Raw genomic sequence first — 25,395 nt, 5'->3', positions numbered from 1 at the left:
AACAAAGATAAGAACTTATCAGCCAGTTGGTACACTACATGCAAGGAGTCAATTCATTCCCTCTTCATTTTCCCCAAAACACAGAATTGAATCTTGAGGTCATAGCTCCAGGGAGATGTTCAAGGGACAAGATATAAAATAATTTCCTCAATGTAAGCTGGAGCTAGGGCTCTCGTTAACCAATGGAATGCAATACCTCCAACTGAGTCACTGGTTAATGGGTCCCCGATGGAGGACTGGGAGGGGCTTTGGCGCGCATCTCAAAACTTACCCAAGCAATGCAGATCAGGGCATTCTGGTACAAGCTGATGACTCATTTGCACTGCACTCCCTCAAGGCTGAAACAAATATATTGCAATACGATGGGGATGTGTTGGCGACACTATGTTGAGGAGGGAGCCTGGATACACATCTGGAGGGGATGCCAAAGACTGAACGGAGGGGGGGAGATGATGTTTAAGGTTTGCTCTGTTAATCTCTATTGAGAATCAATAAAAATATGTATTAAAAAAGGACCATAAAAAATGAAAATCTACCTAACAAGATTTTGCCCCAAATTATTTGGAATTAATACTCCGTTTTCTGCCCAAGTTAGAAACGTGGCATTTGTTAAATGGGACTTTTTAAAGCTGAGTCTACTTCATCCCTAAAGAAAATTATGCGATTGTTGGAACTAAAATCAATTCTTGACTTGACTACGCAAACACCTTGTAATTTAGACTCCTTGAGTATCAACTTGAGTATCAAATGAAGCAGGTGCAAGGTGTTACAAACGCTGCTGTGTGCTTATTTGTGGACTGTGTCTTTCTTTCCATTGGCTCCTGGTGAAATGTCTAATCAGCTTTAAAATCGTCTGCGTGACCTTAAAATGTCTTTATGGTTTAGCTCCAGCTGATCACTCCCTAGATGGCTTGGTGGAATCTTCGTTCTACATCTTTACATCCTTCAGGCCATCTTAAGGCTTGAGGTACTTACTACTCCCCCGCCCTATTGCACTCACTGCCGTTCTTACTACTTGGAAATCTCTGAATACTTTTCTGCTACCTTTCTCTCATGTACCTTTTTGGAAAGCTTCAGCACTGGAATTTGCCTACTGTACCTAGAATGTGTGGTGTGCACAATATAATTACTGAGGAGGCCCTGCCACTCATGTGCTCTGATCACCACTGATTTCACCACTCATCCTAAGAAGACAAGGAGCTCATCTGTTTGTGCCTTTTCCGGGCTGATGGGGCCAAGGGCCAGACATACAACGCTGCATTTCACCTACAAGTTAGCCGCTACTACTACTACTCAAAAGACATCATGTGTCTCCTCCCTCCACAGCCTATGCCCACCCGCTCTAGGGTTCGAAAGACCAAACACTCAGGCAAGCTACTCTAGCGAATCTCATCAATATCGCCCTTGTCCCATTCAACAACACCTACTGACCACATGCACACGCCCCCTCATGCTGATCAATGCTTTCTGAGCAGTACCACACGCCTCAGATATTGCAAACTTCATCTCATACACTCTTCACAAACACCAAAGCATGGTTTACCCAGCCGCCACCCCATGTTTTCCACATTCTCTTACCAACAGGCAAAAGCATCTGACATGCTGACAGGCCAGGGAGTGGAGAAAGCTGAGTGACAATCACCCATAGTTGCAATGCTTGATCACCCCCCCCCTTTTCCCAGAAGAAGCTTCTTCGAATCAATTGCTGGATGGTTAATCATGCAAAGAATCCATTACTTCCCACCTCATCTGCAGACCACTTCACAGGAGTGACTTTCATTGCAGAAATGTCCAACTTACTCTGCCAAATTAGCACACACTAATTAATGTTTTTCTCTGAGATTTTAACATCCGAGTTTCATGACGAGAACAGTATACATTTTTTAGAATGAAAATTTTATGCAGACATGCACATATAACAAAACCTTTATAAAGAAAAATATAACGACAATGTATGTGGGGTGGGATAAAGCGTTAAATCTAGTGGGGAAATGGTTGGGGTGGGTTTTTAGGGGTGGGAATTGGAGGTTTGGGGGGGAACCCCCCCAACCCACAAACATCAATGTGTTCTGAAGACAAGTAACCCGCCGACAACCACATTCGAAGTATGCTTTTCGCACTGACCGGATCCATGGGGTGTTCCCCACTTTCACTGCATTACACTTTGCTGAATGTATTTTGCTGAATTTTCTACCACTTTTTTGTTACGGCAAACATGCAGATGGTAAATTGGGCTAAGGTATATAGAAGGGAGGTGGGGGGAGTAAGGGAGGACAGGTGTTTGCCCAACACATTTTACGTTAATAAAGGTGGCAAAAATCAGTCAAAGAAAATGTACTTTGGTGAAAAATAGTCTGGGATCATGCATAGATCCATTCATGGCCCTTCAGCAAGTTATGCTCTTCTCCATGCATAATAAAGGCAACACCATAGAGTTCACACCATCCTCCCCGCAAACCCCACCCCACATTACCTGCGCAGACCCTTCCCCACTTGGACCATTCCAGCATCCCACTGTCTATCATTCCCTTGACCACAGCCCACAAAGGTCAGTCTAAACGCCCCCTCACTTAGACCTTCTCACTCAAAACCTTGCTGGTCAATAAGGTATATAAGCAAACTTCACAGACTTCCCCAATACAGGGAAATTACTCCTCAACAACTCTGCTATGGAACTGATGGACACTCATGTCCCCCCTAAAAAACAGCCGTGCTAAGACCAAACCATCCTCCCCTTGCTACACTTCCCATCTCTCCATTTGGGAGAGGAATCAGCCAGTCACTGAGAAGGGGGGGGGTGGGAGGGATGGGTGAACAAGGGGCACATGCTGATGGGGTGCGGGATTGGGCGCCATCAGTGAGTGAAGTGAATTGTGACTTTGGGGGAGATGACTCTGACTGTGTCATAGATGTTTGTGCTAGTACTCATTCAAATCTCTTTTGGTTTCATGGCATCTGACCCAGAGCAGTTTGCTTCATAACGGGAGTCAGCAAGGTGAGCGTTAGTTCCTGGTACATTCATATCATTTTAAGGAGTCAAACCCATTGGGCTGGTACTGCTGTGGATAGGTGTCATTGGTTCTGGTGCTACTTTAATAGCCTGATCTTTAGTAGTTTCCTGAAGGTCAGGGTCATCTTCTGTGCGCAGGAGCTTAGTCAAAGAGCTCCAGCATTTGGTTACTTGGTGAAGCTTGGCACAGTTCGTAGTTTGTCGTTGCTGGATCGAAATGATCTCAACGTAAGTTAGGGTGTGAATTTCATTGTCAGATTCAAGGCTCCTGCTGTGGAAAGCTTGAAGGTAATGCATAGTTTTGATTTGAACCCTCCCTTTAAATGGAAGCCAGTGCGTGTGTGAAGCACTGTGGTGATGGGTTTATATCTTTTCAGTCTCAGGAGCAATCAGACTGCTGTGTTTTAAATGTGGGTCTCTGTTGAGTAGGTATATTCTGTCAGGCCACGGTAAATGCTGTTCGACAAGTGCTTTAACTCCCATATCCTGTGGAGGATTTTTTCAAATAATTGCAGACAGACAGAAATCAGGATGATACTTTTATTAAGCTAACCATATTCAGATTTGCAAAAACCAGTGTTTGTATAATTTTTTTGTTTTAAAGTCAGCCATGAAATTGCAGCCCTAAAAATGTAAGATGCTACATTTTGCATAATTACAGCAGGTCTACTCTAAAACATCAATTTTCTCCATGTGTTTCCATGAAACTTGTCAATTGACTTGCCTGCTGCAACACCATTCTTGATACTTAGTCTCCAAGCACTCACGTTGCTCTAACATTGTGAACATGGTAATCAATAACATTTAAAACATTCTTTCGGGAACACGCCAGAGATTGAGACGGGCATAAAGCACACTGCCCTGTGTAACGCAGCCTGCACTGAGCTGCATTGAACCTTGCACTGAAAACTACTTTCAGAGGCTTTTATCCTATTTATTTCATGGATATTTGTGCCCTTTTCTTCAGCTATTCATTACATTTTATACACATTCACGAATGTCATATTTCAAAAGAACACAAATGCTTTATGTTGCTCTTTTTATGTCCTGGATAAGAATAATTTCATGAGATAAAAAATATACACAAATTGATAATAAAATAAATTAGACTGCTAACATTTTTTAAATTATCGAACTCTTATTTTCAAGTCATTTGTGCCTCGATTATGCCAGTCAAAACCCCATGGTTACTGTTCGAAGAAAATGATGCCAACAAAAGAATCATTCACCAACTAATGTGACATTTTCTACATGTGCATAAATAACCATAATACTTTTTTGTATAGTGCCGCACCACTGTCTTTTGATCTAACTGCTACATGAAAAACAGGTGCTGCTAATATCCTACATAATGTCATGTGCACTTTACCAAACAAAGATCGGGAAGGCTGATTTGGCTTGGTCAAAACTCAATCTTGTGACCTGTTTATGCACACAGATGTCGATAGCAGGCGCCTTACTCTCAGAGCTGGCGGTAAGTGAATGGTCAATGATACATTTGTTGAATTCTGCATCCATTAGAAAATGAATGCAACGGTTCTGCCCCATTCAAGACACAAAAGTAGAACACAAAATAATCCATTCAGCCAAACAGTTAAGTAGAGCAGTGTTGTGACATAGCTAACAAAACACAGGCAATAGTAATCCAATTAGAATTGTAAAAGTAGAGTAAACTCAGACCAGATAAACAAGAAAAAATACAGCTGATAGGCATGTAGCGAGTGAAGGAGACTTGTTAAAGAACACACAGCAGTAGCGTGTGACCATGAAGCCTCCCATTGCTTTTTGAAAGCAACACAAAACGAGCGTTAAAAGGTCCACTTTGTTATAGCTCTTAAGCTCAGAGATAAAACATTCTAATGAGAAGCAACAGGAACCAGTTTCATCACAGAATGATGCAATGCAGACTTGCAAGAGCCCACAGCAGTCCAGTGCAAGCTCATAACGGCAGGCTTAGGGTAAGTTACCTCCATTGCAGGGACATCGGGCTAGAGCATACCTAAGTGATTTAATAGATTTCAGGTTGCCAGCAGCAAATACAAATGCAACCAAATGAAACAGATTTGATATTCAGCACAATGAGCTGCTCTCAAGTCACATTACAGGTTATACAAAAACATACAGCGCTCACCTCAAAGCGAGAACAAGAGACCTTTAAGCAATAACCCACATCTGTTCAAAGTCCTTTCCCTGCTAATCAGTCTGGCTCATACCAGGAGGTACACATTACTGCGCCTCCGTAAACAGATAACTTCCAGTCATTAAGCACACTGCCACAAAAATAACTTACCAGGACCTCTTGTTGGCAGCACAACTGATTCACAAGCAGAACCAATTTGGCCAAGAGAGACTCCAAAGAGCTCACAACCAAAGCAAATTGAGGCAACCTCCTGCCAACACCTAAAGTGCCTTTTAAGGATGTGCTGATATCATGATGGGTATTGGGTGGGGGTTATCAATAATGCAAGTAAGATGCAAGTCCACTTATGCAAGCGAAAGTCTGTTTGACATAACATCAGACGTAGTAGGAATGTTGGAATTTTCACACAAAAAAGGAACTGTGCACTTTTGTACTCAGAGAACATATTTATAGTTTTTTCAGAATGTTCACAATTAACATGTATGAAAAAAGTACATGCAAGGATTTTTAAGTCATTCTGAAAAGTTAACTTTACTTTTCGATGCCTCGGTAAGCCCAGCCCTAGCTTCAGACAGACACTGGTCTGATTGCTATGCAAACCTCTTCAGCAGAGTCTCCAGTACAAGCTTACCTGCATTCTTGCCACAGGGTCTGAGAGCGAGCAAGCTTTATTGATGAGGTAAATGTGTTCCATGTATTCAGTTATCCGCTGGAGAAAACTCACAGGCTCGTTGAAGGCAATGGGCATTGTAATCTTTGAAAGTTCCTTGGGAAAAAAACAAAGATATCAAGAGGCTTGACAATTGCACATATTCATACAGCTTCTCTGTACAGCACATTTGTAAAGCACTAAACTAGACTGACAAACCAATCCTCACCAAAGAATCCCAAAGTGCATCACATAGTTAACTGAGAACCAGGGCTGTGCTTCAGGTGCCCCCTTAACAGCTTCCTTTGGGCAAATGGAGATACTTAACTTGCAATTTCTAAAGGCGAGACAACAGTTTCAACAAATGCACCAATTCTATCATCACAGAAGAGAACAGTAAATAAACGTCTGCAATCCTCTTCCACTTCTAGGACCCAATTCACTAATAGTTGGTCTAAACCCTAGCTCAATCCTGGGTAAGCCACAGCCTGTATTTCCAGAGTACTGTCTGTACTTTTTCCTGGCATCCAAGTAGTGCAAGGCAAGGCATCAACAACGTTCTCTACTTGCGGGTCTTTTGAAGTGGGGATATCTAATTTCACAGTTTAGCCTGACTGGATTAGGGTTACCCATTCGTCACCTCAGGGAGAAATTTAGCGCTAGTTTGTTGTGTAAACTGGGAGGAACCTTGGCTGAGTAACAATCAAAGGAGCACATGAATGATGTTGAACTGTTAGGAATTTTGGCAGTTAAAACTAACAGCCTTTCCCTGGGTGAGTTGGTGACTGAAGCCTAAAGAGATCTGTTGGTTCTGATTAGGGGTGCTAAATTGGCTACTAGTAGTAAGGGGGGGGTTGCCTTAAAGGCATGAAAAGGCTCAATCCACTAAGGGGGCCAGGGGGAGGTAGGCACCCCCACCATAAAACACAGGTGTGTTTTTGAACCGTATGACTTGTTTTTTTCTGCTCTGCTTTTCAAGAAACAAAACATTTTGGGTGTCAACCCTTGCCTAGCCCCGGCAAATTTCCAGCACAAGAGTAAGCCTGTACAGGCCGAGTAAATAACAGTACACTACAGAGATATGTCGGTTTAGGTAGTAAGGGGCTGTCAGATATGTGTAAAGCTCAGGAAGAAGGGCTTTTAACAGACCCCCCTGCAGCATCCCCTTGTCAAGGAACGTTCGGAGTGGGTTTTAACAGCCCCCCCAAACATTCCTGTTTGTGACTTTTCTATTGTAATCAGGGTGCAAGTCTCACGGCTACATGAACATACCTGTAAACATACATTTTGTTATATAGCGCTTTTGTACCAAATCTGTGATAATACCTTAGGGAGTCATCCGCTCACAGATTTTTCAAAATTATGATACTGTGCCCAACAGGTGGCAGTTTATTATTCAGCATTTGTACTTTATGACGAACAACACAGATACCCCCCCTTCATTGCTTCTGTGGGCGTGTGCATATAAACACTATTCAAGTACATGTACATAGAGGTTCCGAGGGGTTACCTCAATCTGGTAAGTTTCATTATGGTTATTGAGAACTATTATTAGGAAAGGAAAGAGTCCTTCACTGGCAAATCCCTTACAGCAAATGGCTTTGGCATAGCAGTGTTGGAAGTTGTGTTCGAGATCTGCAATGTTTGCCTTTTTTGGGACGGTAGCCAGCTTTTGTTGTGCCATACCCTCAAACAACAATTAATTTATTTGAACTGCATCACCCTGTTCTCCTCTCTTCCTACCCTTCATGGACACCCTTACAGCACTTTTCCATCACCCCTACAGTCTTAATTCAGCACTTTCGCCACCATCCCTTTCCTATGTCATTCTGCCCTGTCCTCATGCCAGGTTCATGTTTCAACCTGCCCCTGCAACATCTGGTTTTCAAGTCACATTCTCTCACCCCATTGAAAGGAGCCATGTATTCCACTCTGTTATCAATATTACATTATGTAAGTGTTTTTCTACCAAAAAGCATTGCTTTCCCTCTGATTTTTTATAAATAAAATGTATATTGAGCCCTCAAGCCATTAATAAATTAGATAATGCTTCGGACCCATTTACTCTCATCAACGGTGAATCATGGCATCAAGAATAATCTTCCTTTGATCACTAATTCTTACTTCTCATCCCTTTTGACCAAGTTTTGACTGCAAATTTTGCCTCTCAATACAAATCAGGCCAAAGGAGGCTATTCTCAGGTCTACTCCCCAGGGATCTTCTGTTCAGGTGGCCAGGGAAGCGCCATCGCTTTTGGATTCCAAACCTAGGGGTGGACAAGGGAGGGAGGATCACCTGGGTGAAGGGCCTTTGGGGATTGGGGTGAGCGCCTGAGGGCGAGACATGGTATCCCCCTTTCCTAACACTGACCTATCTGATCCCACCTCAGCCTTTATGCAATCCCAACCCATAACTCTCCACTCACCCCTATCTGGCACTGAGACGAAGAAGAGGGGACTTAGAGTAATACACACTTCCTATGGGAAACACCACTATAGTACTGAGACGGAGCAGAAGAAACTAGGAGTAATGCATACTTCCTATATAGAACACTACTATAGTACTGGGACGAAGAAGAGGAGTACACAGACATCTACTACTGAAAGTCAGGCATGTCCCAATATTGGATTTATATTTGGTCAGGCAATATTAATTGACAACATACACCTTAGACCTATTAAGGCTAGGGTGTATAAAAAGGTGGAGCCCAAATCAGTGCAAACAGAGAGAGCTGCCTGAGAGCAGGGAGAGAGAGCTGCCTGGGTGCAGGGAGGGAGAGAGAGCTGCCTGGGTGCAGGGAGGGAGAGAGAGCTGCCTGGGTGCAGGGAGGGATAGAGAGCTGCCTGGGTGCAGGGAGAGAGCGCTACCTTGGTGGCAGGAGATCCGGAGGTCGGAAGACTTGCCATTATCCCGAAGGACCCACAAGACCAGAAGTGAGCGAGCCGCATGGTGTGTGCAAGACTGGAAACCCACTGCAGTGAAAGAGGACAGCAGGAACTGTCAAACGAATGAAAAGCAGAACAGATGTAAACCGCAGCCACTCTGGTTGCCGGCGTGTGCATAGAAGTGCCCAGCGAGGAGAAGAAGTGAAAGCAGTACACATCCCGGCTGGCCAGGAGGTGAGAGGGAGCCGCAGGGACTGCCGCAATGGAGCAGGAAGAGCCAGTGAGGGTCAGAGAACTCAGAAATGCTGCCGTGCTCCCAGGGAACTGCAGGCAAGTAGAGGTTTATAGAATTTAATGCAATTACTCAATCTTAAATACCGCACTGAACGAAAAGATCCAATTTAACGAAAGGCACTACTTGAATGTAATCGGTTGATCTTGAATACTGAACAATACTGTTTGTACGCAATTACACAGGCTTAAAACACAGAACTGAATGAGAAGTATACTTTGAATGAAAATATGCAATATTAAATACCGAGCAGGAAAGTATTTTGTGAAATAAAACCAAGGCATATTAAATACCGGAATATTTAACACTGAACGAACATTGGCAAATAAACTGACAAGGAATGTCAGACCGAGTGAAAGCATTATTGCAAACATAACTAAAGCAAAGAGGTTTACAAACCAATGTGGAGGAGACTTGCAAAAGACTGATGTACAAGAGTGTAACAACAGAGTCAAAGGGGAGGAACTTATGGTTGCGTGACCTGTGGTGGGTGGTCCGTGTGGTCTGACAACTGCGCCTAGACCGGAGAGTTCCCCATTGTGAAGTACACCTACAGTGCAAATAAAATCAAGGAGAAGCACAGGGCTCCTGGTTGCGTGGCCAGTGATGGGTGGACTGTGTGTTTTGACAACTGAGCCGGAGACTTTGTGGCAAGTCAAATGAGTAGTACAGTGCAGTCTTGGGGAAGACAACCGCAATACCCCTTTTTGTTAACTCTGCTAAATTGAACTTGGGGAAGGGAACCTCAAGATTCGACAGAACATTGGTTAGACCAACAGATATTGGAACTATACTAAGCCTGAACTTGAGCGGAGAGCAGCTAAGACTTTAATTTTGAATACTATTTTGGTTAAGCAAAATCCCACACTTGGTTTATTTATTAATGTGAGGGCAATCATAGGTTTTGGGACACACGCACAGAACTTTGATTTGGACTTACAGACTCAGACTTTCCTTAGTTTTCTTTGGGATATAGAAATGCACACATTAGCTATAGGGCAAGTTAGGCCTTACACCATCCTAACATTTTAATAAAGCTTGTTGAAACTTGAGTTCTGTTGTCTGTGTCGTCTCTCTTGATACCATGCCCGTCTCACAGGACACAGTGATGTGGCAAGTCAGAATCGGGAGATGGACAACTCATTATGGGTTGTACAGTGATTGTTTAATTAAATGTTAAAGGATATTTGTACTGCGCACTATCACCACCGGAGTGGTTCCCTGGCACTCTGGCGGATCTGAAATGGAAAGGCGGTGGGGTGAGTTAGTAGGATGTAGCAGGAAAAGTCCAAGAAAGCAGTGATGTGCTGTTGGCGGTTCCAGTTCGGTTAGCACTGTTCTCTGAGCTTAGGTGTGCTTTTCAGTCGGTACCCGTCGTTTTCTGTTGTGCGGAGCTATGTGTGGTTTGTGATTTGTTTAGTTGTTGCAGTGTAGTGAAGTTTGTGCGGTTTGATGTGCTTTAGGGGTGTGGTTGTGTTTGGTTAGAGTTAAGAGGTGTATGCAGAAGGGCGAGATTGTCAGTGGGTTGTTAGTGGCCTCGCTATCTAGATGCAGTATATGCTAAGCTCCAGATTCATTCTAGATGTGGCACGTGAATATCTCCATATTTCTATCTAAAGTGCGGCACTGGCTCACATTCAAAATCCTATCCAGATGTGACGTAAGCCAACACACAAACATATCCAAATATGGCACTGGTCAACATTCACAGTCCTGTCCAGTAACGACGCAAGCAATTACTCACCACTACAACCAGATATGACACAAGCCAACATTCAAAAACTATATCCAAATGTGGCACTGGCCAACAGCCACACTCCTGTCCAGAAGTGGCACAAGCCAATATTCTTAACTATATCCAAATGTGGCACAAGCCAACATTTACAATCCTGTCTAGAAGTGATGCAGGCTAATATCAATTGGCCGGCGGGTTAGCTTATAAAGATGGGGTTGGTTGGAGAATGGTTGTCTTGGGAGCATGAGGTAGAAGTTGGATAGTGCGGACGCATTATTGCTTTGGATTGGGATTACACATAGTTAAGTTGATAATTTCTGTCAGGGGGATGCTTGGTCGTGGGTAAGGTCACTAGTTCTGCCCGTTTGTGTCAACCTTGCTTGCTGCTGTTTTGTCCTGATTGGGTTGTTGCTGGTGGTCGGTTCTGTCCTGCATTGCATCTCCTGTTCTTGTGGGCGTTCCCCCCTCAGTTGGTTCTAGGTGTTAGTGGAGACATCATGGGTTCTGTCAACTGGTTCTCTTTGTATTCGTGGTTTTTATTATTTAAGTTGTTTCTTTCTGGTTCTGAGGTGTTGAAGAGCCAGGATTTTAGTAGTTTTCTGAATTTTAGGTGGACTTTGGTGTTTTTTATTTCTTTCGGGAGGTTGTTCCATATTTTAGCCGCCATGTGGGAGAAAGAGGAGCCCCCAAGTTTTTTTCCTGGTGTATGGCTTTGGATCTAAGGTGTCTCGTCAGCTAGTAGATGTTTTTTTTTCTTTTGTAGGAATTCTGCCCCCTGGCCGCCGATTGCCCTGTGTGTTATGCACATGGTTTTAAACGTGATGCGTTGTTTGATTGGAAGCCAATGTAACATTTTTAGTGCTTGTGTGCTGTGACCTCTTCTGGATAGTTTGAGGAGGAGTCTGGCCACAGCGTTTTGGATGCGTTGTTTCTTCAGGCGGTGTTCCGGCATTTCGAGGTAGAGGCTGTTAGCGTAGTAGATTCCTGACATGAGGGCGACGATTGTCAGTGTTTTGTGGGTGAAGGACAGGAATGGTAGGATTCTTTTTGTTGAGTGGTGGAAGAAGCATTTTTTAATTATTGCGTTTACTTGTGGGTCCAATGTGAGAGCCTTGTCCATTCGAACTCCCAGGTTTTGGACTACATTTGATGGCGTGGGAGCGGTTCCCAATTCTATCGTCCATATTAAGACGGTGTGCTCTTGATTTTTTGACATAATCAGGATTTCAGTTTTTCCTGGGTTGATTTTTAGGTTGTTGGCATTCATCCACTCAGATTTATTTGAGGCATTCTCCTAGAGTTGAGTGTTCTTCCTGTGCATCTTCAATTTTGTAGATGATCTGAGTGTCGTAGCAAATAAAATAGTATTTTTTGAAGATCATGATTAGCGGAGTCTGGTAGATGTAAAAGTACAGTGGTGAAAGTAAGGATCCTTGTGGAACTCTGCAGTCGTTAACTCGCGGAGCAGATTTGAAGGGCTTTATCCAGACAGTTTCGGTTCTGTTTGCTAGGAATGATTTTGTCCAGAGTAGTGCTAAGTCGGTTTTCTTGATGAGGGTGTCATGACTTACTATGTCGAATGCTGCCGAGAGGTCGAGCAAATGTAGGGCCGAGGTTGTGTTGTAATCAGCGTTTGCCTTTAGGTCATCCCAGATGTATAAGAGTGCAGAGTCTGGCAGAGTCTGAGGAGTGACCAGTACCTCTACTATTTCCATTGTGTGGGAGTGACTTTGCTGCTTTAAAACCTGCCTCTCCCCGCGGAGCGGGCGCAGAGTCTGGCAGAGTCTGAGGAGTGACCAGTACCTCTACTATTTCCATTGTGTGGGAGTGACTTTGCTGCTTTAAAACCTGCCCCTCCCCGCGGAGCGGGCGCGGAGTCTGGCGGAGTCTGGCAGAGTCTGAGGAGTGACCAGTACCTCTACTATTTCCATTGTGTGGGAGTGACTTTGCTGCTTTAAAACCTGCCTCTCCCCGCGGAGCGGGCGCGGAGTCTGGCAGAGTCTGAGGAGTGACCAGTACCTCTACTATTTCCATTGTGTGGGAGTGACTTTGCTGCTTTAAAACCTGCCTCTCCCCGCGGAGCGGGCGCGGAGTCTGGCAGAGTCTGAGGAGTGACCAGAGCCTCTACTATTTCCATTGTGTGGGAGTGACTTTGCTGCTTTAAAACCTGCCTCTCCCCGCGGAGCGGGCGCGGAGTCTGGCGGAGTCTGAGGAGTCCGAGGAAGTCCGTGGAAGTCGGGACTCTCCTCTTGGCTCCTTGCTCACCTGTTTTCTTGTTCCATCTTTGCATCATCGTCTGCTGAAACGATGCGAACAAACGTTACTACGGTGCCGGTGAAAGGATTGACTGTGGGCGCTTCTGTGAAGACCAGAGCCCAAAGGAAGCGTGCTCGTGACCCGGTATGGCCCGATTCGGAACGTTCGTGGCTTTCAGCGGAGTCCTCAGAGGCGCCCCTAACACCGGCTGCCGTCCCCGACGATAGTGTCCAGCTTCCGAATGAGGGGGGGCTTTCGTTGCAGCCGGCTTCAAACTCGCCCTGTGCAGTCATCAACGAAACCACAGTAAGTGTATGTGTGGCTGCCTCCTCGCGAGTGGACTTTGCATGTTCTGAGCCAACGGGAGGGATGGCAGGGAGCATGCGGGGTGAGGCTGTAGTCGATCCTCATGAGAGACACTTTACATCGTATTCGGCTCCCGCTCAGTCCGGCCCAGACCAGCCGACTTCAACACACTCTCCTTTAAACTGTTTTCCGTTCCAAAGTACACATGATGTGTCACCTAATAAGTGCGCCAGTTCACACGGTGCACCAAAAATCCCGGCGGTCATAGCCAACCCGGCCTTAGTCAACTTGGCCATAGTACATGGCCTTCATGAACTTCCTTCTTGTACTTCACAAAATGACAGCTGCTCACTGCGACAAGATCCCGTCTTATCCCAAACGCCCTCATGTTCGCTCACCAGCGTGACGACTGGCATTCAGGCGTGCCTCACGACTTCAGGTACTAGTGACATTGTATGCCCCTCTATACAAAAAGAAACAAGTAGTAGTTCCCCACGCACAAGATTCTATAGTGCATATGAGAAACTGGTACCTTCACCGGCATTGCCACTAAGTACGTTGCATGAAGCAGGCTCCTATAATGCCGTTTTCACATACAATGAAGTGGACGAACCGGCATATAGTGTGGGTATTGAGCCACTTACCCGTGCCTCTTTTGCTAACACTGAGGGGGAGAGGGTATCTACCCTCCAAGTGAAGGACTCTATTAACCGTAGAAATTCCTTGGAAGTCGTCAACAAGTTGCTAACAGATCTTAAGCACCTGAACAAAAGCAGAGCGAATAACTCGGCAACAAAAGACTCCTTGCCGGGTGCCACAGCCTCAGCCGGAGGGTCTTCTAATCTTGTGGCTGGTTGGTCCTCACCTGCACCGTCTGGCAAAAACCCCCTGCAGAGTTCCCCTACGCATAAAATGGAGGAAAGAGGAAGAAGAAGTCGCTCTAGTTTTTCACTCAGCATTCATTGCTCACAGAGACAACTTCCTAAATTGGGAAGGGTCGACTCTAACACACTGCAAAACCAACCATCGACCATTCTGCATCAATGTGTGGATGGGCCTTCAATTGTGGAGACACGTTCTGACTACATGTCAGATTCATCCTCCTCGGACTCATCACTTATGGAGCGCCCATTCCCAAAAATCAGACGCCTCCCCGTGAGCAAAAGGCGACACACCGGTCTCACTATGGACAGCACTGGCAATGAACACCCTATACCAAGTTTGAAAGATCTCCAAGCCACCATTATGTCATCAACTACAATAGCCGTGGCTCCATTCTTGAAAATGTACGAACATTTGCACGACAGTCTGAAAGACCCGACAGCTCTAATTCTTAGTATGAATACAAAGATCTCTGAGATGGGGAATACCCAGACGATCCTAATGAATACATCATTGAGCACTAATAAACAGGTGGAAATGGCGCTGGGGGCTTTAATGGACAGCAATAAAAACGCCTTTTTGGACAGAAAACTACTGGCTGAAGTGGCGAAACAGGCTTTGAATCTTTTTCAACAAAAAGTTGATAACTGCGGTCAGAGTGGAGTAGCTGAAGAGGGAGGGATTATGACCTCTCGAACCACAAACAACCCTGTATTTTGCTCTCCCGTTCGGATACCTCTAGCCTCATGTGCTCAGATTGCGGCGGCCACTGCTTCAGAACTGGAAAGAAATAAAGACATAATGGCGTGTTCTGAAAAATATGCTCCCATTGATTGTCAGGAAAAATCCACGCTGCCGCCTGACTCTGTTCCATGTCTTGCAGGATCGCAAATGACCGACCATCTCCCTACCATCTGTGACTCAAACACACCTCTGTCGACTAACTTCCAGGATATCTTCCTGGAAACCCAAGCTGCTGATAATTTGGCTCTTTTGGATCCTCAAATGGCTGCCCCTTCCGACCAAAATCGTGGCTTGGGCTTAGATGCGGTGGGACCCGTTTCTGCACAAAAACAAGGTCATGATGGTGCCTCGGCAGTGTATGACATATTCAAGCTTTCCAAGACTAATTCCGTCACAGGTTCGGGTGACGGAAACTGCAGAGGCCATGAACTAAAAAAAATAAAAAAACATGCATATGAAAAAAAGGAACCATCTTAACGATTCCAGGAAATTCTTGAGAAACCTGAAAACTGTGAATGTAATTGTTAACGAAACTAACCTGAAAAATAAAAATGTCGTACCTGATCCCCAGTCAAATGACGATGCCACCGAGTTGATCCAGTCCATTGAACCCATAACCGACTTATGTGGCATATCTGAGGAGTTGTTGAACACGTCTGTGTACGAGGATGCAGTGGCCGAGGAATTGGCTGGGGCTGAAGAATTTAATACTCCATCTGTCAGCCTCCCTGAATCGACCCAGTTGATTGACAACACACCTGTTCCCCCGATTGCAGCCTGCCCGCAAATGAACAACCAGGCCGGACCAGGGTCCAATCTATCTGGCCTTCATAACATTCCCCTTCATGCGCCACTCCAAAAGGCAACCAGAGTTGTATCACTGTGTGAAGTAAGTGGGCCAATCATTACCTCAACGGTTGACACGGTTTTTGGTTCCAAACCGTTCATGACGCTAGATGAAAAACGCCGTAAGAGGTGTGATCACTCTAACAAAAGCCTTCGCAAAACAGAAGATTTAGGGGACCAAGTTGCTGTTGATCCTTGTAGCAACTCATCATCGTTGGTGGTCGCGAAGCTCGACTTAGCACGCCTTTACCCTAGGGACTCTGTCCCGATTAGGTCGTCGCAGTCTAAGGTTAACGAACTACCGCAAATTAGAGCTCCATTAAAAAAGCACCTTACAAATGATCCCTCCAAGAACTCGCATTTGAAAAATGATTCACCTTACCATCAAGTACTCTTGGAACGAATTGACTCTGCAGACGACCTAATAATGAATCACCATAATGTCCTGTGGCTATCATCTGGTACCAAGTCTCAGGGCAATTGAATCTGGTGACTTGAAAATTGTCGAATTTCTTGAAGAAACCAAGAATGACGTAGTCATCTTGCATGTCCACTCTAAGCTTATAGTTGACACTTTGCTCCAAGCTGGCCCGGTGTTACTATCTCTCGGTTTTTGACATTTCTTTAGCCCCTATACGTGTTCCAACTGAGGTTTTGAATGATGTGAACCTGGCAGAGGACGGAAGTGCCTATAAAAATCCTTCAGCACGCCCGAGTGAGCGTGGCTCCTCAGCCTTCCATCAAAGCACTCTCTCTCCAACACAGAACACTCGGAAGTCTTTGAGTGGAACCTCCAGCCACAATAACATAAAAATAACAATACAAGGAGCTAGCCAAGCGCATCGGTTTGCAGATCTGCCTGAGACTGACATGCCATCTAGGGCGAATGGAAATGATTGGTCCTGGGTTGCTGAAACCCTAAATAACACCACGTCATGTTAACGCCAAGCCTTCAAACGACATAACAACCAAAAAAATTACACATTGGGATCCTGGAACAGGGCTTTAGTCATTTGTTCAATTCCACCTGGGCCGACGAGTTAGATCTCATCTGTCTGCAAGAGACATGGCTATGCGAAAAACCAATTCTGGAGGGTTTTGAAATCGCCCACACTTCAGTCATTAAACAGACTAGGGGTAGACCTATGTCGGGTCTCCTGGTAGCCGTCAGGATTAACTCAGGGCTTCGGATTCTGAACTCAATTGACATCTCTCCTTATATCCAAGTGACTACGATTGGTGATGGAAGCCCCGCTATCGGCCCGACAACCAACCTCTGTATTTTCAATCTTTACTGGAACCATGGGGCAACCAGAGCAAAAAACTTCATAGATGAAGTCACTAAGACCATAGATGAGCACACGGAATCTGGCCAGCTATATGACTTGATCACTTGCGGCGACCTTAACATCGATTGCCTTGGTCATTTAAACACACCAGGGCTCAAGAAGAATGCCAACTCCATAGAACTTCATCTGAAAACTCAGTGGTGTCTGGAAATGGAGCTGCGGGATTTGGTGATGCTGAATGGTCAAAACCCTGGGCGATATTCCCGCAGCCCCAACTTGGAGACGAGGGGATTCTAGCTCTACCTTAGATTACATCTTTGTATCCAATAGGATTCACATGAGAACGACCGGCTTGTCTGTTCAAACAATGAAGCACAGTGACCATGATATGGTGGTCTTGTCATTTGTGGCAAACAGCAGAACGCACCAGGATCGCTGGGCTTTCTCAGTGAGAACAGGAGCCGGAAGGATTCGGCTAAATCTAGATTCTACCGAGTTGGCCACATTTTGACGAGTTACCAGCTGTCTGAATCCTAGGAATACAACCATCTCTTAATCCAATACCAAGAACTCAGACCTCTCACGGGAAACAGTCTATTTATATCGAAACATAAATTTGACCTCCAGGTGCAACAACGGAAACGCCTTCTACGCTGGCAGTTAAGAACGGCCCGCAAACAAATGCCTACTGTTGCCACTGGTCTTGCAAAGAAATTCAAACAAGGCTATAAGAACTGGCTTAAATCTCACAAGTGCATCATGATGCAAAATGACGCAGAGCTTATGCTATCAAAAATGAAGAGCTCCAACTCTGCTGACTACTGGAGATTGATAAACGACAATCTTGCTCCACAACATGCTCTTCAGGCAAACCTGGTCTCCGAGTCTGAGTGGGTATCCTTCTACGCCGACCTCTTCAGTAAAACCAATGAGGTCGACGTATGGACCCCTCGTGTCCTGTCACACTGGGACCTAGTATTCGAGCACGAGGACATTCTTAGAGTCATCAAGAATCTGAATAACTCAAGAGCCCCTGGTCCAGATGGCTTAACTAATTTTACGCTCAAACTTCAGCCAGAAGTATGGACCACCTTTTGTGAGCTGCTGTTCAACAGGATTGTCAAATGCTGCGAGACCCCTTCATCGTGGAAATCTGCAGTGATCATACCCATCTTCAAAAAAGGCGACTGTCGCAACCCAAAGAACTATAGACCAATTGCACTTCTTGATGTGCTGGGTAAGGTCTATGCCACTCTTTTACAACAAAAAATGACGGACTGGTCCACACATTGCAACCAGGTGGACCCCAGAAAACTGGTTTCGTTAAAGAGTTGGGCTGCGGTGTTAACCTTCTACTACTGAAAATGGAAGCACTGCGATCAAACTCTAAAATCTATCTCGCACTGGTTGACTTGTCCCAGGCGTTCGACAGTATAAATAGAGTTTTGCTATGGTCTAAACTGACCAAATGGAACTGTCCTGAAAGTCTACTGTCCGCTATCCACGAACTCCACATGAACACGACCGTTAGAGTTCGCTTGGACCAAAAGGGTAACCTATCTTCACCCATTAACACCTCTCGAGGTGTCAAGCAAGGCTGCCCTCTTGCGGCAGCTATATTTAACCTGTTTATATCCGATATCAAAGATGTTTTCAATGGTCTACGCACTTTCCCACCTAAACTTCACGGCTCACATGTAGACAACCTAGTCTACGCAGATGACCTCATTCTGATGGACTCAACCCCCATAGGTTTACAGCGGAAACTCGCTGCCGTGGAAAAATACCTAACTGACAACGGGCTGGTTATTAACAGAGGGAAATGTGAAGCCATCGTTTTTGAAAGACTGCAAGGTTTCAAACCTAATGGGCAGAAATTTAAATGGTATGTGAATAAATAACCCATTGGGCACGTACTTAACACCAGATATTTGGGCATGCAACTAAGTGCGAGTAGAAATGACGCACCTTGGGTGGACGCAGCCAAGAAAAAATGCCGACAATTGGCATGCCAAGCAGTCCTGATTAATAAAAAATTTGGGAAATTCGCTCTAAGACCAACGATAACCTTTTTCCAGCAGAAGGTGGTACCCTCATTGATTTACGCCGGTGAAAACGCTTTTGGTTGTGGGTCCGAAGTGTGGAGCTCTTTGGAAAGCATTTTTTGGTCCAGGGTTCTCCATTTGCCTAAAGGCACCTCGACTGTTTGTGCCAGATATGAGCTTGGGTACATCTCAATTCAAGCGAGAGTTGCTTGGAATCTGTTAAGTGTCTTTAGGAAACTAAATTCAAGCAATCCAACCCCCCAGATGGAGATCCCTCACATAAAAAAAGAGTGCAGATTCTGTTCTTCTTGCAGGTCTGGGTCCGACTTGTGCTTGGTCCAGCAGCAGGTTTTTTTCTACGTGCTCTTGGGTTAGTTTGTACACGTGGGTTTGAAATAGGTCTGTAATTGGAGAGGTCTTCTACGTCGCCACTTGTGTTCTTAAGTAGTGGTTTAATATATGCTGATATGAAGGATTGTGATACGGTCCCTGTCGCGAGCGGCTGGTTATTCTATAATATTCCATTCTATAATATTCTAATGGTGTTCCTTGTGTGAGGATTGATTTGTAGATGTCGAGGGCACGGATCCATGGGCAAGCCGGCTTTCTTGCTATGTTTTACCAGTTTAACGAATGTCTCCACTGATATTTGCGTGAAGTTTTGGAGTTTGTGCTCTGGCTCCTCAATGGATCCGATTGGTTGTGTGTTATGATTGGTTGATCCGTTTTGTATGATTTGTCGGATACTGTTGATTTTATTTTTGAAATGGTCTGCTAGGTTGTTGCATAGTTTCTGTGACGGTATTGGACTGTTGTCGCAGCCTGGTGGGTTTCTCATTTCGTTTATGATGTTGAACATTTCTTTTTGTGTGTTGGTTGCTTTGGTGATTCTGTTGTCATAGTGCCTCTGGAACTGAGTTTTTTACCTTGGTCATATTCTTTCCTCCATTCTAGTTCCAGCTACTTGTTGTTCTTTTTCATGGTGCTTATTAGTTGGGTGAACCATTTTGACAATGCTCTTTGTCTTGAGGGGCTAAACAGTTTTTCCGGGGTGAGGTTTTCGATTGTATCAGCTATCCATTTATGTAATAGGTCTGTTTTTACGTTTAGGCCTGCCTTCTCCAGTTCGGTTGCGGATGGTTTTGTAAGTTCTAGTTGTTCTCTTATTTTGCTTGCTCGCTTTGATGGTTTTCCAGTTTCTTTTTGTGGTGGCTGGGAGCTTGAGAGGCAGATCGATAGCTTTAGTTGGTAGAGTGATCACAAAAGGGATGAGATGGTCACTCCAAAGTATCTGTATTGGCGGTGCAGTGGTGATACGTTTTTGTTAGCCAACATTGTGTCAAGCATGTGCCCTGCCGAGTGTGTTGCTCCTTTGACCAGTTGTAGTTTCATGGTTGCTAGTTGCCTGATTAGTGAGCTTTGTGAGTTGGCTTGTTCTTCTTCAAACCATATGTTGAAGTCCCCGAGGATTATCAGATGCTCTTGTTGGTGATGGTTACAATGAAGTTGTCGACGAAGGTTGCATTGTATGTCGGTCGGTGGTCTGTAAACCAGTATGAATTGAATGTTTGTTTTTGGATTAGTTGATGACCATGGATCCGCAGTTCTTCGGGTTTAGAGGTTTGTCTGTTTTTATTTTCAAGTGTTCTTTGAATGCTATTGCGAGGCCTCCTCCTTTTTTCCTTTCCTGTTTAATTGTAGGCATTTGAAGTTGATGGGGAGGCAGCTTTGGAGGGTGATTTTGTAAGTCGTCCAGCCATGTTTCTATGATCAAGAGGATTTCAATGTCATTGTCGCACAGTAGGTCGAAGAACTCTGTTGAGATTGAAGTACCACAACCCTACACTAACCCTACGTATCTGGTCCCTTCACTGCAAGAAAGTTCAAAAGGGTGCACATCAGGATTTAGAAACCTAAGCTGGCCTGATCCTTGGCCCTCCCACAAAAAAGAAAAACGTCCAACGTAAAAAGAAAAATGTTCCAAGAGCCTTCTGCCGAAATGATAAGTTCTTGGCTGGTTTCTGGCTCCCACTACATTAGACAGGGCAGCTCGCCCAAGCAAGGCTTCAATATGATTACCAGAAAATGGCTCTGCACTCGATACCCCATTTACAGTTCAACTAAGAATGTTTTTGGGGCTCCCCGTCCGATGTACGAAGGAGTAGCGAGTCTCTCTAGGCCGCCTGGCCCCTGTGAGACAGGCATGGCATCAAGAGTGACACAGACTCAAAACAGTTCGAAAACCTGTATTTATATGTTTTGCTGGGTTGGTGGAATGCCTAACTGGCCCAAATCTAAAGGGGTTGTTCCCTCAACTGATGCTTCTAAGAGTCGTCAATGTCCGTAAGTCCAAAACCAAAGTCTATCTGTGTCTAAACCTATGCTTTCCCTCACTCTTATCTTCTTAAACACAAAATGGTGGTAAAAAAAAGGAAATGTAAACCACAGTTGGTTTCAGGTAGTCTTACGCATAGGTGTAGCACTGCCATTTCAAAATAGTTGAACTCAAAGGGTTGTCCTTGGAACCTTCCACGTAGGGCTCTTGCCATATGTCAATAGAGTCCACAATGTCTCTGGGTCTCTCAGGGTTGCCTTCCCCAAGGTTTAGGCCTCTCTGTAACGCTCACCTGGTTCCCACGGAGGCGCGGCGTCGAAGGCGCAGAACTCTGAAGATGGACAGGAAGGGCCCCTCTATGCTGGCTTCCCTGGCTCGTTGGATACCCTCCTGTGCGTGAAAAGGGAATATTACCAACTGTGGGACGATGCTCAAGCCTCCCACTCCCTTCCAACCCTCCACGATACCTCCTCCACGATTCCCCGTGAAGCCTCACCTTAGGGTTTGGTAGGATGAGCTCTCCATCCTGCTTCTGATGCAGGGGCGCGTTGAAACCCAGTTACTTCACTGGATTGAGGATTGATGGGAGTTCAGGTAAGCTTGACTGTTCAGGTAAGGCGGTGTAAAAGTTCTGTTCAAAAGTTCAAGCTTAATAATAATGTTCGTTGTCTAATTGCAGCAAGCGCTAATGCTTATGTCTTTTTCCCCTTAGGGGCCGGGGTTCGGAGTGCCGGAGATATGGCGCCGACCCGAAGTGAAACAGTTCTGGATGAGCGCTCAGGTAATGTCTTTGCATTCGCTCATTCAATGTCTTTGTCTTTTTTCCCCATAGGGGCCGGGGTCCGGAGATGCCAGGAAGCGGCAGGACCCGAAATGCAGTGGGAATAATCCAACAGGTAAGACTTAAAAGGAAACTGAGCTTTCCTTATTCCTTTTCTCCCTCTCACCTTTGTTCTTTTCTTTTTTTCCTCTAGGCGCCGGGGCGTAGCTGAATCCGGAAGATCGCTGCTGAAGATGGAAGCGCCTTGCAAAGGTGAGTAAAATGCAGCGTTGCAGCGATCGAAACGAAATGCCTTTAAAATGATGTCTTCCTTTTCAGGGCCGTTGGAGAAATGACTCCGGGATGCAGATTTAGCAGGTAAGGGCTTTTCTTCTCCTATTCTCTTCCTTTCTCCCCTTGCAGCTGTTCCAGGGTGCTGGCAGGCGTGGCTGAAGTCAGGATGCAGGAGCTGACACGGTGAGCGTCCAGCTGCTAGGTGCAGAACAACGCGAAGCATGTGTGGCTGTTCGGGTGGGGTTTAAATAGCCTTGGAAGAAGTTCCTGGTATGTATTCTTCCACCAATCAGGTATGTATCCTTCCCCGACCACACCCGGGTGGTGAAGGTAAGTGTGCAACCAAGCACTTAAACACATATCCTCTTCTATGAGCCTGGTGCCTAAGGCGCCAGGACTGGGGTCCGCTATGAGCCTGGCGCCTAAGGCACCAGGACTGAGTCCAAAGGGCCCCGACTTGGGCCCGCTGAGACTTCCCTGGGGAAAATGATGTCTGCCTCTGGGGTTGCTGGGCCCGGCCTGGCTCCTTAGAGGTAGGCATCATGACACTCTCTTTACAATGTTCAACAATGTCTCTGATGGGCCTCTTCTTCAAACTTAATGTATTGTGCTGGCCTCTCAGGGCTCATTTCCCCAGGCCTAGCCCCCCCCCTCCTTCATACAAAAGGTTTACCTTGTTAAGATGCACCGTTTTAACACACAGTTCTTTCCAAGGGGGAGTGTCTGACTTTCAAAAACACTGGGCTTTGGCTCTTCCCCTTTGGAACCACTCTGACTCCTAACCCCTCTCTTTGTACTCTGTTTCTGTACTTTTTGGCACCTTTCCCTCTTGTGCTCCTTTCCATTCGGGCTTTGTTTCTCTTTCTACCTCGCGCCTATCCCCACCGTTTCTCTGCAATCAACTCCATCATCCTCTACCGTCTTGACTACGCAAACTGCTTCTAACTAGGAGCCTCGGCATCCCATAAAGAATCCAAAATGCGGCAGCTCGCCTGCTCATTAAACTGCCTGCCAGAGAACACATCAGCCCTACCCTTTGAGTCCTCCACTGGCTCCCTATTGCCCGATGCATCACCTTCAAAGCCATGTGTATCATCCATTGCGCAATCCACAACACTGGCCCTGAATTCCACAGAGACAAAATTGTCCCATACCAACCTTCAAGGAACCTCAGATTTCGCACCACATTTCGCCTCGTGATCCTACCCCACAGCTCCATAAGACTTGGCGGCTCCTCCTCCTCTGTCCAGACGCCAACCATCTGGAATTCCATTCCCGTACACATTCGCAACATTGAAAACCACTTGAAATTCAGGAAGGCCCTTAAAACCTGGCTCTTCCCAATACTGTCCTAAGCCACTACACCCCGTGAATACACCTCTAATAAGCTCTACCGCTTTCAATTATAACTAGGGGCCGGCAGCTCTTGCAGCGGTTTCACCTGACACCACCACATGCCACTCAACGACACTGCCAGCCGACTATTACTCCAGGTACGCCAACAGCTTTCGTTGTGGCACTCCTGATCCACCACCAACCCACTCACAACACTCCCACCCAACAAGCATTCGAGGTAAGCCAGCAGCCGTCACTGTGGCTACTCTCACTACACACTCACCGCACCCCTGCCTCCCAGGCCACATGAGACAAGACTAACAAAGCGATAACTAGCGCAGGGTAGACACACCCATCACTAAGTAATAACGGCCACTGTTAACCCGCATCACTCATTCAGGAAGCTCCCAGCACTAGCAATTCCCCTCTACAAACTTATTCTCAAATCTAGGTACAACAAACCATCAATGACTGTTACATTACAGATATCTACTGTACAACAGGTGGAAACCTACGGCCTTTTTAAGCCAACCCCCCCAACCCCACCATGCAGGATTCTTAAATCTAGGTGTAGCCTCCTCCTTTTGTTTATTATATGTTGAGGCCTACTGCATTTTGAAACCTGGGCCTCCAGCCCACTATACAGGATTCTCAAATATAGGTGCAGCCTCCGTCTTTGTTTACTTTATGAAGAAGCATGCTGCATTGTGATACCTGGGCCACTCTCCTACTAAACAGGATTCTCGAGGCTAGGAGTAGCCTCTGTCCTTGTTTACCATATGTTCAAACCTACTGCACTGTGAAACATAGGCTTCTCTCCCACTATACAGGATCCTCAAATCTAGGTTTAGGCTCCATCTCTGTTTATTATACTCGGATACCGGCTACAGTATGACCCTAGGCCCATTGCTATAGGACTCTCAATTCTAGACCTGGACAAATAAGCAATCTCGCAGCCTAAGGTATGTATGTCTCACACCACTAGTGTGGACACAGGTCGCAAGCACGGCCAAACATCCATGCATAATAGAATACGGCTACGAATAAGCACATCCGGCCTAGTTTCACACACAGCCATCCAGACTGAAACACCTCTGCCACTAGCATACAGCAACCACCACCCGAAAGGAAACTGGTATGGTTCTACGTTATTTCGCCGAATGATTTTACATTGTGGGACTTTTCATCGCCACCCTTTCATCGCCAAAAACTCCTCTTTTTTTAATTTTATTTATGGGGGGCTTTGCCCCCCAAAACGCCCCCTTACTTAAATAATCATACCCCAAACCGCACCAAACACCCCCCCATAAAAAAGTTTTAAAAAAAAGGTTTTTGGCGATGAAAGTTTTGGCGATGAAAACTCCCACGATGTAAAATTATTCGACGAAATGCGTGTATACCCCTGGGATAGCTGGCCTCACATAGACTCTCTCAACAATAGCAATCTATCTCTAACCCTCAAGAGCACCCACCCATGTGCTTGACCTCTGCTGGGCTGCTTAGTCGAGCCTTGCCAACCAGCCAAGTCTTAAAACTGCAACATGCACATAAACTCCCTAGAATTTCGAACCACATTGACTACGGTCACCAA

The 25,395-nt window shown here is 45.5% G+C and overlaps 1 protein-coding gene across 5 annotated transcripts in view; it reads right to left on the bottom strand.

Annotated features, from left to right (window-relative positions):
- The window catches only part of OSBPL2 (oxysterol binding protein like 2), a 1,093,509-nt gene that overhangs the window by 606,956 nt on the left and 461,158 nt on the right, over window positions 1–25,395 (bottom strand). For all 5 annotated transcript variants that reach the window (XM_069650733.1, XM_069650731.1, XM_069650732.1 and 2 more), the window contains one exon: window positions 5,782–5,916. In XM_069650733.1, the coding sequence (XP_069506834.1) occupies window positions 5,782–5,916 (135 nt within the window). The remainder of the gene's footprint in view (window positions 1–5,781; window positions 5,917–25,395) is intronic.

The sequence above is a fragment of the Ambystoma mexicanum genome, chromosome 3p (genome assembly GCF_040938575.1).
Source record: "Ambystoma mexicanum isolate Mex_15411 chromosome 3p, UKY_AmexF1_1, whole genome shotgun sequence".
Classification (NCBI taxonomy): domain Eukaryota; kingdom Metazoa; phylum Chordata; class Amphibia; order Caudata; family Ambystomatidae; genus Ambystoma; species Ambystoma mexicanum.
This window is presented reverse-complemented; position numbering and strand designations above follow the sequence as displayed.